A 13,613-nucleotide genomic window follows, 5' to 3' on the forward strand; every position below is an offset into this window, starting at 1 on the left:
ATTTGAATACTCTTATTGTAAATAAATGCAACTTAATAACTCATTTTTTTAATGCGCTCGAAAAAAAAAGACGTCGCGTCAGTCTGATGCAGTTTGCACTCCACCCTTATGATGGCGATCGTCTTCCAAGAATGCTTCGTTGCCAACAACCAAGGGACCACAAAGAAGACGTCAACCCCGCGTGTGACGTCACAGCCTTGTCAGCACGTATCGCGGGCCCGCACGCGCCCAAACTAAACTATGTAATCATCGAAGAAGCTGGCACGCGTTTTTCTTTCACTTGGTTAGATTATTATTGCCGGCCTTGACATACATGGTGACAAATAACGACGAATCGAAAAGCTAAGTTTTCAGCTTGGTTTGTGTAAGTCAGCGAAAGAAGAATGGAAGCTGTGAACGCGTTCAACACGGAGGTAAAGTTTGCTAGTGTTTCGATCCGGCCTGGTCCAAAGGGCAACAGAAGCTAAAGGAACTGCTCAAAGTGCCTGTTTTTTTCACACTCGCTGATGTTGTAAATCGACGATTTTATTTATTTAAAATCTTTAGTGTGTTGTATGTTGCCATAAATTGTCGATATTAATGAATCGCAATTGTCAGCGCTAGTGATAGCCAGGCCGCAAAAGCAAGGCCTTTTGGTTTCTATGCTAAGCTAACCGCTAATGGAGGTCGCTAGGTTACCACACCTAAGGCACATTGTATTTTGTTTTTCAGATAGCATGAACCTAGTAAATTTGAAACTGATTTAAACAACAGCAGGGCTTTAAAGTGACCTAAGTAAACAGCGAACCGCCGCCGAGTGTTATGTAAAAAAAAAAAAAATATATATATATATATATATATATATATAGCCTGGCTTAATGCGTGTGTGGTTGTTTTATTTTATGATGAAAAGCTTCCAAACATCACATTGGGAGCGTTCCCGTGAAATCTTAATATCTTAGGTAAACGTCAAGTACTGGATTGTGACGTTTTTTAAATACTCGAAGTCACAAATCTCGTTTTGGAAATGTTGTTTTCCGCGTTTTACTTAAAAATGTATTCATCTCTGGGTCATTTTTTGTTCTCGCTTTTTTTTTTTTTTTTTTTACTCCTTCGTTTTGCTGCCTGGGTGTAATTGTTTAATCTTGGATTGGTAAACATTTTTTTACTGGTTACTATTCTTTACATGTCGATCGAGAGAATATAATAAATTGTGTATTGGGTGCAAACACTACAGCAGAGAAAAACAATTGACATTTGTTGCTATGATTTGGCTGGAGCTGATTACTTGCACAAAGAACTGATGTGTTGGTTTTGTGTGCAAACCCTCAGTTGTTCTCCATTATTGATGTGACGCCGCCGATATCTCGAGCTAAAATGATGTCTGTCACCAAGTTGGCAATCAAAGCCATCAAGGTATGCAGTGATTGCTTAAAAAATATGCAATTGTACAAAACTTTGGTGTGTTTATGAGTCTACCGTGGATGTTTATTAAATTGATGACTTGTTTTTTTTAACTAGCTCTACAAGCATGTCGTCCAGATTGTTGAGAAGTTCATCAAGAGGGTATGTAGCTATTGTGTGCTAGTGTATGTGTAGAGAAGGTGTCAAGGATTGATTGTGTGATTTTTCTCCCGCTTTTTTTTTTTTTTTTTTCGGTCTCAATGTTTGATTTCATCAGTGCAAACCTGAGCTAAAGGTACCTGGCTTGTACGTAGTGGACTCCATTATTCGCCAGTCCCGTCATCAGTTTGGCGTGGAAAAGGATGTCTTTGGGCCGCGGTTCGTGAAGAACTTCACAGACACTTTCCACAATCTTTACCAATGTCCAGAGGATGATAAGGTACTCCTCTTGTTGTACAATTGCCACAGTAAAATATGACAAAATCCGGAAAATTAAACCCATCATCCTTTTTTGTATCAGAACAAAATTGTCCGGGTGTTGAACCTGTGGCAGAAGAATGATGTGTTTGGCATGGACATCATTCAACCTCTGATGGATATGGCAGATGGAGTCCTGTTACCACCACCTTCAGTCGACGGTAAGTAGGAACTTGATTTAACAATTAATTGAAAATACTAGCACAGAATCTATTAATTTTGGGAGAAATTTTCTACAGGGGAAATAATGGAAATGGAAATCTCTTTACCATGATCCAGCTATTGTTGTGCAATGATTTTAATCTCACATTATGTGTAGAAATAACTTGTTAGAGGGGCGTACACACCAAGAAATTGGTCTGTGTCCTTATAACATTCTACATCTTTAAATAAAATGACATTTTTCCTAAATATTGTAGAAATATACATTTAATGGTACTTAGAGGTTATGAGAAAAAGGTGTACTGTAATTTTTCATGTATAATGTCCCCTGAAGTAAAATGCGCACCCCCGTAGTTGACCTAAAAATCAGGAAAGCTCTTTTACCAATGCGTAATGCACACTACTAATTTGCTGCTGTCCATATGCTTAAAGTATTAGGAATTATCTGTATTTCTATTTTGCTAAGTTTGTACTTTTGTTTATACTTGTATTGTTTTAAAAACAATGTCTAAAACAATCATTAGTAATAATCCTTGTGCATGTGCTGATATAGCAAGGATGTGTATCTCAGGTCAAGCCACAGGACACGCTTGTTTTTTGCATTAAATATTTGTGCATAATACGTTTGTACATAGTGCAGTTTATCCACTACATTACACATTGGTGGCCAAGCCTTTAAAAGCACCGTTTGACTCATGTCCAATGTGAAAAAGATCCAAGGTGCATCGCTGTGGAACTCATCATTGGTTACTCAGTCCAGTTCCTGTGGCATCTTCTTCCCACAGCATGTCATCATCTGTGCCATCCATGGCACTTGTGAGGAAACATTTTTTTTGCATCCCAAGAGTCTTGGTTCCTTTTCTTCCTCATTATTGTCAGGGCTTTAAGGCAAAACTCCGTTCGGCTACAGTCTGTAGCAGCCTTTCTTCCAACTTTTGGAACTTCCACATCCCAAAACTCTTCCATATGCTTTTTGATGGATTAAATTCTCCTTCGTCTTCTTCAACCACTTTAAACTGCTGCGCTGCTTCACACTTGCCCACTTCTTCTGCAGCAGTGATGACACTTTTCTTTTAAAAGTGGCTGCATAACATGTAGTTGACATTTTTTTTGTCCTAGTTTAAGTTAAAACAAACTCACGGGCAGCTGTTTCTGATGTTTGGTGCAGTAGCAACAAATGTGTTATGGTAATGATCATAAAATGGCAAACTCCCACGAGCAAGTCAGGAATCTGTAGGTTTGTGGCACACATTACCGCAATACATATGTGTAATATAAGACATTGAATATCATATTGAAATTTAAATATGTACCTTTTTTAACCATCCTATCTCCTGTATATGAATATGCATTCCCACTGACCCTAAAATTTTTACATCACATCATAAATATGTCATGGGCGTGGTTCTCCACGGCCACACGCTCACTCGCTTTGTCTGTTTGAGGGGATCAGATTTATTGTCTTTCCTAAAAAAAATTTCGTGCCATCACATCACTGAACACATGTCCCAAGTTTAAAAAAATAGAATGGAAAAGGACAAGTTACTTTAATGCTTTTAAGAGGAATGTTATCACTCTTGCCATCGTAAGGCAACTGTGAAGCAGTTTGGCATGGAGACAAAGCTATAGTGACGACATGGAGAAAAAAAACAGAAAAGCTCCTACCTGGTATTTTCAACAGTACAGATGAAATGTTATGAGCAAACTGTGACATAATTTGTCAAAATCATACAGCCACTTCAGCCTGAGTAGAATGCAGTGAGAATTTTGGAAATCCTATTATAGATTCTGGAGAAGTCCAGTTTTTTTTTTCTAGTGGTGTGTCTTAAGTTAAAGTTTACCTGTAACAGAAAGCCAATGCCAATTATTTGTAAAATTGCATTAATAGCTGTTAATGCAGAGATGTCTGCTTGTATGAATTCACTTCCAGAACAATTTCTTGATTCCCATATTTTAAAATACAGTGAAGAACATGACTGGGACGTTATGTAATTCTGCATACCTTTCTGTTGGACATCATATTTCAGTAAAGAAAATAAGTATTTGAACACCCTGCTAAATTGTATGATATTTATTTATTTATTTTTTTATTTTGTGCAATACAACTGCAAATAAGGATTTGAACACTTGAGAACCAATGTTAATATTTGGTACAATAGCCTTTGGAATTCCAGAGGTCAAACGTTTCCTGTAGTTGTCCACCAGGTTTGCTTACACTCCAGGGGGGTTTTTGGCCCACTCCTCCACACAAATCTTTTCCAGATCAGACAGGTTTCTGTGCTGTCGCTGAGTAACATGGTGTTTCAGCTCCCTCCAAAGACTTCAGGTCATTGTCATGTTGAAAGCCCCAGCCACGACCCATCTTCAATCCTCCGACTGAGGGGAAATTAGTTGTTCCCCAAAATCTCACAATACATGGCCGCGGTCATCCTCTCCTTAATACAGTGCAGTCATCCTGTCCCATGTGCAGAAAAAGACCCCCAAAGCATGACACTACTACCACCATGCTTCACTGTAGGGATGGTGTTCTTGGGATGGAACTCATCATTCGTCTTCATTGCTCCAACAGTGAACCTTTTTTCACCAAGCTGCTTGGCAATTTTTCAGCAGGGTGTTCAAATACTTATTTTCTTCACTGTAACTACTGTATAATCGCAATTGTTAAATTAAGGCTTTACTTTTTTTTCTAAATTCCTGCATTAATTCCATCAACCTTGTAATGGATGATGCAGTTGCAGCCAAATGTCTTGCCATTTTTGCGGCCATCAAAAAAAAAAAAACTCTGGGGCGAACGCTATTGTTATACTCAAACGTGGGTAGAGTAACCAAATAATGTACCAGAGTACTTTTACTAAAGAAAATGCCTCAAGTAAAACTAACTCAAATATTTATTCGAGTTCAAATGAGAAACTACCCAATGAAAAAAAGTACTGAAGTAAAAAGTAACTTGAGTAACTTCAAATGTGTTTTTTTTTTTTTTTTTTTTGCAGTTCCTGAATAAAAGATGTGGCAGTTGACACACCTGCCACCATTTTAATTTTTAACCACCCAGCAACCAAGAGCACATGCATTGTGGAAAGAAACATTGTTTGCTGTATTCACTATCACGGCTTCACTGATTGTTGTAGTTGTATACTCACCTGATTTTGGTGCAGGCTTGTGTGTGTTCAGTTCCTACCAACTTGGCAGTGTGAATTTGAACGGTTGTAATTGTCTACATGTGTCCTGTGACTGACTGGGGATCAGTTCTGAGTGTAGTCCGCTTTTCACCTGAAGTCGGCTGGTATCGACTCCAGTACCCCTACCAACCTGAACAGCGTGTTGAAAATGGATGGATGAAGTTCATGAAGCTGTTTGCAGAACAGACTTAGTGATGGGTGTGTGACACAATCAAATAAGGCTAATTTTTCCATATCCTATGCCAAAACAACAACTGAAACATCTGCAATTTAGTGCAAGCTGTTTTCTCAAATTAGAATTGGGCTGAAATATCGCAGTCTGGGCAGTCACAATTTTAGAGCTACATGACAAAGCTGTTGTTTTTAGGAGAGTTTAATGTAAACATGCTCGTGCCCCCAAACTGAGTGGTGAATTGCAGTCGAATGATCATATGTATATGCTTAACATAATGGGGGGGGGGAGGGGTGACGCACTCTGCGCTGTAAATGCTAGAACACTGCATCTTTGCAAAAGTGTGCCTGATATAAGGAATACTGTGATTTCTCGTGTATTTAACTTTTCCGAAAATACTTTCAAAAAGTCAGTAGAGCGCATTATACTTGGATATAGAGTAAAAATAAAAATGTGCTGCTCCAACCTGAGATTCCTGACCTGCTCGCAAGGGTTTGCCATTTTGCGATCGTTATTGTAGCATTTTGTTGCTACTGCACCAAACATCAGAAATGGCTGCCAGTGAGTTTGTTTTAACTAAGACTAAGACAAAAAATGTCGACTACAAGGGCTAGTTATGCAGCCGCCTTTAAAATAAGAGTTGTCATAGCTGCCGAAGAAGTGGGAAGCTGCAAAGCAGTGCGGCATTTCAAAGTGGCTTATTCGAATGTGAAATTGTGGAGGAAGACAAAGGAGAAAATAATCTATTATATGGGAGAGTTTTGAGTTGTTGGAGAGTTCTGCAGTTTCCAAAGAAGGAGGAAAAGCTGCCACAGATTGTAGCCGAATGGAGGGCAAGAGGCTGCACTATTGGCACTGTGTAGCTTCGCCTCAAAGCGCTGACAATAACGAGGAATAAAGGGAATCAAGACTCATGGAATTCAAAAAATGCTTCCTCACAAACGATATGCTGTGGGAGGAAAAGAGGATCACTGTTCATCCAATGTAGGAACAGCACCAAGCAATCAATGATGAGTTCCACAGCGTTGCACCAAAGGTAACTACTATGGATCTTTTCAGATTGGAAATGAGTAATATGCATTTTTTAAAGGCTTGGCCAAGGATGTGTAATGTAGTGGATGAACTGCACGATGCACAAATGTTTATGCACAAATACTTAATGCAAAAAAGTTTCTGCACAAAGTATAGTTTTTTTTAATTTAAGATTGTAGTACGTGTTATCAACAGTATTAATAAAATGTTAAATAATTCAGCATGTATTGTAGTTGGTTGAGGAATTCTGTTCTGACAAATACAGGGACCAGGACAATCATGTTCTGTCCCCGAGATATATATTACCGTGAGATTAGCACATTTACAAAGATTATTATTAATGATTGTTGTTCAGACAATTAATAAAATCCTGTTCGGGTAACAAACAAAAGTACAAACCTATCAAAATATAAATACAGAATTCTACATTTTTTTTGAGCACATGGGGAGCAGCAAATTGGTGGTGCGCATTGTACATTGGTAGAAGGGCTTTCCTGATTAATTTATTAAGTCAACTTTGGGGGTGCGCATTTTACTTCAGGGTGCATTATACATGAAAAATTACGGTATATCTAGAGTTCATTGTTTTGATGTAGATGAAAATTAAACAGATTTTGACTAATTTGTGCAGAAATTTTAAGATGTTCCAAAGGATTTTTTTTTTTCCTCAAGAAAAACAAAAAATCCACAGTGCAATGTTCGTATGATTTTTTTAAAAAAATAATAATAATAAATTTCCTCCCCTCATGGGTACAGTTCCCACGGAGCCACAACCTCATCCCATGGAAGCGGCTCCTGTTGAGCCAACATCGGAAATGCCCACTTCCGATGCCTTGGCCGTGGTGGCCCGGCTGTTCCAGTCCCCGCATGGTCAAGAGGTCAGTAGTTGCTGTAAATTGTGCTACTCGAGCTGTAGGGAATTGTCAAGAACATTTCACAAAGCCCAAGTATGTGATTCTGTAGCTCCAGAGGATGCTTCAGAACTTGCAGCAGGCAGAAAAGACCCACATGGCCAATGATACAAACGAGCCAAGTACGCACCAGGTGAATGTGGCCCAGCCCAACATGCTTTGTGCGCGCACAGAAGAAAGGAGCACCCTCGCTGAGGTAGTTGTATATCCTCACAAAATGTCACAGTTAAACCTTGCATAGTTAAAAATATTAATTTCTTCAGAAACTGCTAGACCGGTTTGACTATGATGACGAACCTGAAGAAGTAGCAACAGAGGACACAGAAAGGTCTTTGTGAGTAACCTTTTGGATTCCACTGTAAAAATATCAACAAAACTACACAACAGATATGTGAAAGGAGCTGTTGTGAAGCATACTTAAAATGAAGCATTGACCAATGACACCAACATATTACTGTGCTTCATTTTTGTGCTGACAGAGGCATCCCTGAACTGATGCACAACATGGAGACAATTCCGCCAATTCCAAAGGAACAGAATGCAAGCACCCTTGAGGTATCAACTCTTTAAGGGCACTGTTAGCTTTTGTACAAAATAGAGTGCCAGGACTACCTGCCCAGTGTGAAATCACACAACCAATTCTGTTTGCGCTTTTCTGAAGACGTTTGTAAGCAAGCCTTTCTGAATGTATGTTTGTCGAGATGTTAATAAATCAGCTACACGATTTTGATGGGTTTTATTCAGTGGGTTTGTGACTAAGTGCTGCCACAAACGGTGCTTTTATTGACTATATAGGAAATTACTGCTAAATGCCAGGTAGCCGCCAGTCATGTTGCACTGTATATTTCTCATCAGTTTCCCTGGTGATCTTAAAAAACTGTGACAATATTGCATGATTACATAACAGATGCTTCCTAATGCTGCTGATTTATTCCACTGTGGTGTCTTCCTCCCCACCCCATGCTCAGTATGGTGGAGTGTTGAGTCATGCAGAGCATCACATGCTGCCAGACGGATTCCATTCCACAAATGACGTGCAGAACTCCAAATCACAAGTAAACCACATGGACACAAAATGGAGTTTACACTGGCTAGCATTTTGCTGTAGCATTTTGTTTATTTCTAAGGGAGCTTTAAGGGAGGATCCATCCGTACATAGCGAAGCGGGACATGGAGCTTATGGCAAGAGAAGATCTGGTTCCAAGTAAGCAGAAGGAATTCATGTGGATTCCACCATAAAGTAGCATGCATGTTTGATTGGATTAGGCCATGTATTTATCATTTTCTGCATTTCAGGTGTGGAAAAGATTCTGTGATAACCTGCTTCAATTTTTCACATAGATCTCCAAGGAGAAGACGGTCACGCTCGTCATCACGCACAAGAAGGCCCAGGCACAGGGGCTCCAGATCGCACTCGAGAGAGAGCCGGTGGCGCTCTCGTTCGCAGGACAGAAATGAGCGAGAGCGGGAGCGAGAGCGGCGGCAGAAGGGTCTCCCAAGCTTCAAGAGCAAAATGCTCAGTGGTATGTGCTTGCGCCTCCGTGAATATGGTATTGGCCATTGTGCTAATGATGCATATATATAGTGGAACCTTGGTTTACAAGCTTAAGTTGTTGGTGAAAGGGGTTTGTAAATGTTAGTTTGTATATTGAACATAATTTTCCAATAAAAAATTAAGTAAACATAATTGGTTGCTTCCTCAACCGCAGTCTCTGTTTCAGAAAAGTTTGTACACTTTGAACACTATATAAAGCTATATGGTACTGTAGATGAAACACGAGAATGGGTGATTGATCAAATATCTCTTAAGTTAACTATAAATAGAGCTGTCATCATTCATATGCATCTGCCTTGCTGACGCACACCCAAACAGTGTGACGAGTCCCTCTGGTGCATTCACAACCAGTTGGAATTCACAAAAGCCCTTAACCTTAAATACCAAGTTACTACAATTATGAAGAATATATAATCATCAATGTTCCCTCTAAGGTAGGCATTTGCGCACTTGTTACACACTCTCAGTGAAGGGGAAAACCGATCCAGCCTAGTGAACTACAGCCTGAGGTGGTTTTTCTTTTTTTTTTTTTCTTTTTTTTTTTTTTACACAGCAGCACACTGCCTCTCACAATGAGCTGCTGCTCAGCCACACCGGGCCACACACGCTACTTCCTTGTTTACGTTTAACTGACACTGACCCCCTTTCCATTTTAAAGGGGTACACTCAAAATTACAAACGCTGGGGTATGTGAATGATAGAAGAAAAAGTGGTGAAACTGGATTTTTTTTTTTTTTTTTTTTTTTTTTTTTTAGTAAAAGTCTGGTCTGAAGCCAAAGTAGATGAAGATGAATTGGTGTATAATGTTAAAATTCTACCTTGGCACAGCCTGATCAAGGATGAAAGCACAGACGATACAGTGCACAAAAAGCTAATTTTTTATTTTAAATATAGGAGGCAACATAACATTGACCCTATAACTGGTTGTGAGCATCATTCAGCTTTCAACATGGATTGCGAAAGATATTCTACAAGTAATAAATCAGTTTTACACCAAGAAAAACATGGGGATATCATTGTGGATTAAACAAAACAAATGAAACAGTTAGAAGCGACATTTCAAATTTATAGTTAATAGTTGGCTTGGTGTGTATTTTTTTTTGTCTGACATTTTCAATGTAAGTTAGCAAAAACACAATATTGTTCTTAAAAACTTTCTAATGGGAGCGTAATATGAACCTTTTAATGAGCCATATAACTTCAATGGATGACACTGATTGACCACAGTGCATACGTCTGATGTTGCTCACATTGGTCAAAGGGAGCGCTCACGGCCTTAGCGTGTTTGCTCAGACACGTCAAAATTAGAGGAAAAATTTCCGGTAATCAAATCCACTGCAGCCTTGTTCCTGTTTTTCTAATCTGCCCGGTAAATTTACAGTATTGTGCTGTTTAACAAGTAGAAACAACGTAGTGTAAGACAATTTATTGGAACTGTATTTGCCTGAAATTATTTTAATATGCTTTACAAACATATTGGCACATCTGCATCACAGTTCTCAGGACCCAGGTTCAAATCTTAATTCTCCTTTTGGGAGTTGGTAGGTTCTCACAGTTTATTAATCAAAATTAGCAGTACTCTTACACAGTATAATTTTGGACTTCTCACCTCTCTTTAATACAGTATGTATTACAGCCTTTTCAAGTTAGTTTGGATTTAGACACTATTGTGTTCTGTTTCTCATTGGAGGGTAGATACCCCAAAAAAGCCTAGATTCCGCTGTCTCCCGACAGCTTCTCAAAATTCAGGATAAAAATCTGGTATTTCAATGGTCTTGCAGTGATTAAAAAACACAATAGGTAATCATTTAGTTAAGCGAACACAAGTCGTACATAAGTCACAATGACACAATTTGACAACCTAACAGCGAGAGAGCAAATTAAACTGATTCGAAGTTAGGGAAAAGTCTGCCACAGAGTGGTGTTAAATTTTTGTTACTTTTTAATTAGTGTGCAGCACAACGCTGTGGGTTGGTCAGCTGGACAAGAAAACCCAGCAATCGGATGTCGTGTCCCTCCTAGAGGAGTTTGGCCAGATTGAGTCCATCAACGTAAGCGGTGCTCCATGCAAGATACAAGTCATTAGCAACTTCTGAAATAGATCGACTTTCTTTAATCATTTCTTTTGTTTGTGTGTAGATGATTCCCCCGAGAGGTTGTGCCTACATTGTGATGGTCCACAGGCTCGACGCCTACACTGCCTTGAACAAGCTGAGTCGCGGTTTGTACAAAGTCAATGGGAAGCCTGTGAAGGTACAGTCATGTTATCCGGACTTCTTTTACAATTGTGCGTTAATTAGTGTTCACCTTTCGATTGAATTTCTGACACCTGTGGGATTTCTTCTAGATTGCATGGGCTTTGAACAGAGGCATAAAGGTAACACACAAAAAGTTCTGGGACGTTGACCAAGGAGTGACCTACATCCCCTGGAGCAAAGTGAGAGCCGAGGACCTGGACAGCTACCGAGAGGGTGGAATGCTGGACCCGGACACGCTAACCGAAGGTAAAACAAGAAATCTTTCCTTTTTCGCCTGATTGTAGGAGATGTACTTTTCTCACGTTGTCTTATTTCTCATCATTAAAGAGTGGAAAAACATTTTGGACCTCAACAAGCAGCAAGCGGCAGCGCCATTGAATGGCCTGTTGGAAAGCACGCCGGCAAGTGGGAACGTCGAGGCTCAGATTCAGGTAACGCTAATGCTGTCTTTAAACGCTGTCCTTTCTCTTACTGCTGTTTGTGTACTGCTGAACAGCCTCTGTGTTAGAGGCTCACTTCTTAAGCTCGTGACAAGTTGGGAAAAATAAAATGTAGTTTGTCGCAACTAGTGGCGCTTATGTGGATCAACCTCTTTCTTTCACACAGAAGTCACCAGAATTTACAAAACATTTAACATTGTGCCATAAAATGTCTTCAATACCAAAAGCAGTCACAAAAATGCCTTTTAGGGCTATAAAGACGGAAATCAAATGCATGACAGATTTACTTGGAGACTTCTTCATATTTCAAATTCCATAGATGTCAAAATGACCATATGGTGCCTTCGAAACGTCTCATTGCACCCCTGAGTTAATTTGTGCTTTTACATTGAAATTTATATTCTGTTGATGTGCTGTTAGAAGTGCATATTAGTCAAGCCCCCATACTTAAAGAAATAAACAGCAGCCGGACAAAGTACATGCAGACAGGGTGGTGGGCATTTTTTGTTAACTGAGCATATAGTGGAACATGACTTGGATATCTGCCAGCAAGCAGTTTACAATTTAACAAATGGAAAGGGTTTTATATCAACTGATATTTCACGTTAAGCCTGACATACAACTATACGCTAGGTTTTACATGATAAGAGTTTTTGGGTCCGATCACTGATCGAGTTTAAAAAAAAAAAAAATCACTGATCCAATCATTAGATGGACCATTGTCTATTTAAATTTCCTGTTCATTGACTTAATATACTTGTACTGTTTACTGAATATCTTCAAACGTTTTCTCGTCCACTGATTCCCACTGCCAAGAGGCGATCTTCAGGTGTGCCGTGGCAAATTATCAAATTTTACTTCACTGATCGAAAAATAATTCATTTACAAGAAATAGTGTGTTCCCTCTATTCATCCCAGTGTGGCATAGCGACAGACAGAACAAATACATGCCGTTCTACTAGATGGCAGTAAGTGCATACGGTACAGAAAGTTCTCAATGTACGAATGAGATCCATTCCTACCCTGGCGACATAGCCCATATTTACGAGTTAGACAAATTAAACCATAAGTCAAAGTTTACGGCGAAGTACTTTGTATAAAAAAACTAAACTATATTAAGATAAATAAATGTGTATTTGATGCCGTTACTGCGAGAGGTGAATGACGAAGAAGGGGAGGGTGTGCTGAGTTATTGCTATGGAAGCATGTGCAGGTAACCCTTGCCTTTCTCCTCTTTCAAAGTTTGGAAAATACGCCGTGCCTTTTCCTGAATGAACATTGGGCTGATAATAAGCCTTTGTTGATTCTGGTCCGCTTACCCATAGCGTAAGTAATCTTTCAATCTCGGCATTGATCCAACAATGTTGCTTTTTTTCTTCACAAAAAGAAAGTTGCTTTATCACTATATCCCTCATAGGGAATAAACCCCTTCTCGTGCGCTAAAATACGAGCTTTGTCCTTAATAATGGTCACTACGGTTGACCGACTGAAGCCTAGGTATACCGATGTTCGTCGCTGTAACTCCTTTCTCTGATCTTTTCACGATGTTAACCTTCGTTTCCATGGTAATTACTTTTCTTTCGGGTGGACCAGCATGGTTAAAAACCCCAGCTTTCTTGTTTGGGGCCATAATATGTAAAAAGGTAGGCGAAAAGGCAAAGATACTCCCGGCACACACTAATAAAAGGAATATAGATGAGCTTAGCAGAAACGCTATGGTGCTGGGAACAAAATTTTGGACGAGACCCGGGCTTCATAAAGTAGGCACGTTGTAACTCGAGGACTTCCTGTAATTACTGTGAATCTATTTTTGTGTGGTGTGAGATCTTCTAATTGTAACTTATTCCTCCGCTCTCAAGGTTGGAAATCACTGCTCTAATCATGTCATATATTCTAATCAATCTGGTCAAAGCAACATTACAACATGACAAATTGTTGGTGCTAACTTACTATAATTGGATTAATTTATTGGAATTACTTCAGAGTGAAACTATAGACCATGATTTGACATTACGCTGGCATCTTTACGTACGACCGTTACTGC

At 39.3% G+C, this 13,613-nt stretch overlaps 1 protein-coding gene across 1 annotated transcript in view; it reads left to right on the forward strand.

The window, feature by feature from the left end:
- The first annotated feature begins 168 nt into the window (after nucleotides 1-168).
- Nucleotides 169-13,613, forward strand: part of LOC133504770 (SR-related and CTD-associated factor 4-like) — a 33,228-nt gene continuing 19,783 nt past the window's right edge. Inside the window, exons 1-16 of the mRNA XM_061827355.1 lie at nucleotides 169-413; nucleotides 1,312-1,395; nucleotides 1,501-1,545; nucleotides 1,661-1,822; nucleotides 1,904-2,021; nucleotides 7,162-7,283; nucleotides 7,369-7,512; nucleotides 7,580-7,650; nucleotides 7,796-7,871; nucleotides 8,285-8,371; nucleotides 8,444-8,520; nucleotides 8,658-8,839; nucleotides 10,822-10,922; nucleotides 11,011-11,124; nucleotides 11,219-11,375; nucleotides 11,457-11,560. Of these exons, the coding sequence (XP_061683339.1) occupies nucleotides 384-413; nucleotides 1,312-1,395; nucleotides 1,501-1,545; nucleotides 1,661-1,822; nucleotides 1,904-2,021; nucleotides 7,162-7,283; nucleotides 7,369-7,512; nucleotides 7,580-7,650; nucleotides 7,796-7,871; nucleotides 8,285-8,371; nucleotides 8,444-8,520; nucleotides 8,658-8,839; nucleotides 10,822-10,922; nucleotides 11,011-11,124; nucleotides 11,219-11,375; nucleotides 11,457-11,560 (1,674 nt within the window). The 5' untranslated portion in view covers nucleotides 169-383. The remainder of the gene's footprint in view (nucleotides 414-1,311; nucleotides 1,396-1,500; nucleotides 1,546-1,660; nucleotides 1,823-1,903; nucleotides 2,022-7,161; nucleotides 7,284-7,368; nucleotides 7,513-7,579; nucleotides 7,651-7,795; nucleotides 7,872-8,284; nucleotides 8,372-8,443; nucleotides 8,521-8,657; nucleotides 8,840-10,821; nucleotides 10,923-11,010; nucleotides 11,125-11,218; nucleotides 11,376-11,456; nucleotides 11,561-13,613) is intronic.

The sequence above is a fragment of the Syngnathoides biaculeatus genome, chromosome 8 (genome assembly GCF_019802595.1).
Source record: "Syngnathoides biaculeatus isolate LvHL_M chromosome 8, ASM1980259v1, whole genome shotgun sequence".
NCBI lineage: Eukaryota > Metazoa > Chordata > Actinopteri > Syngnathiformes > Syngnathidae > Syngnathoides > Syngnathoides biaculeatus.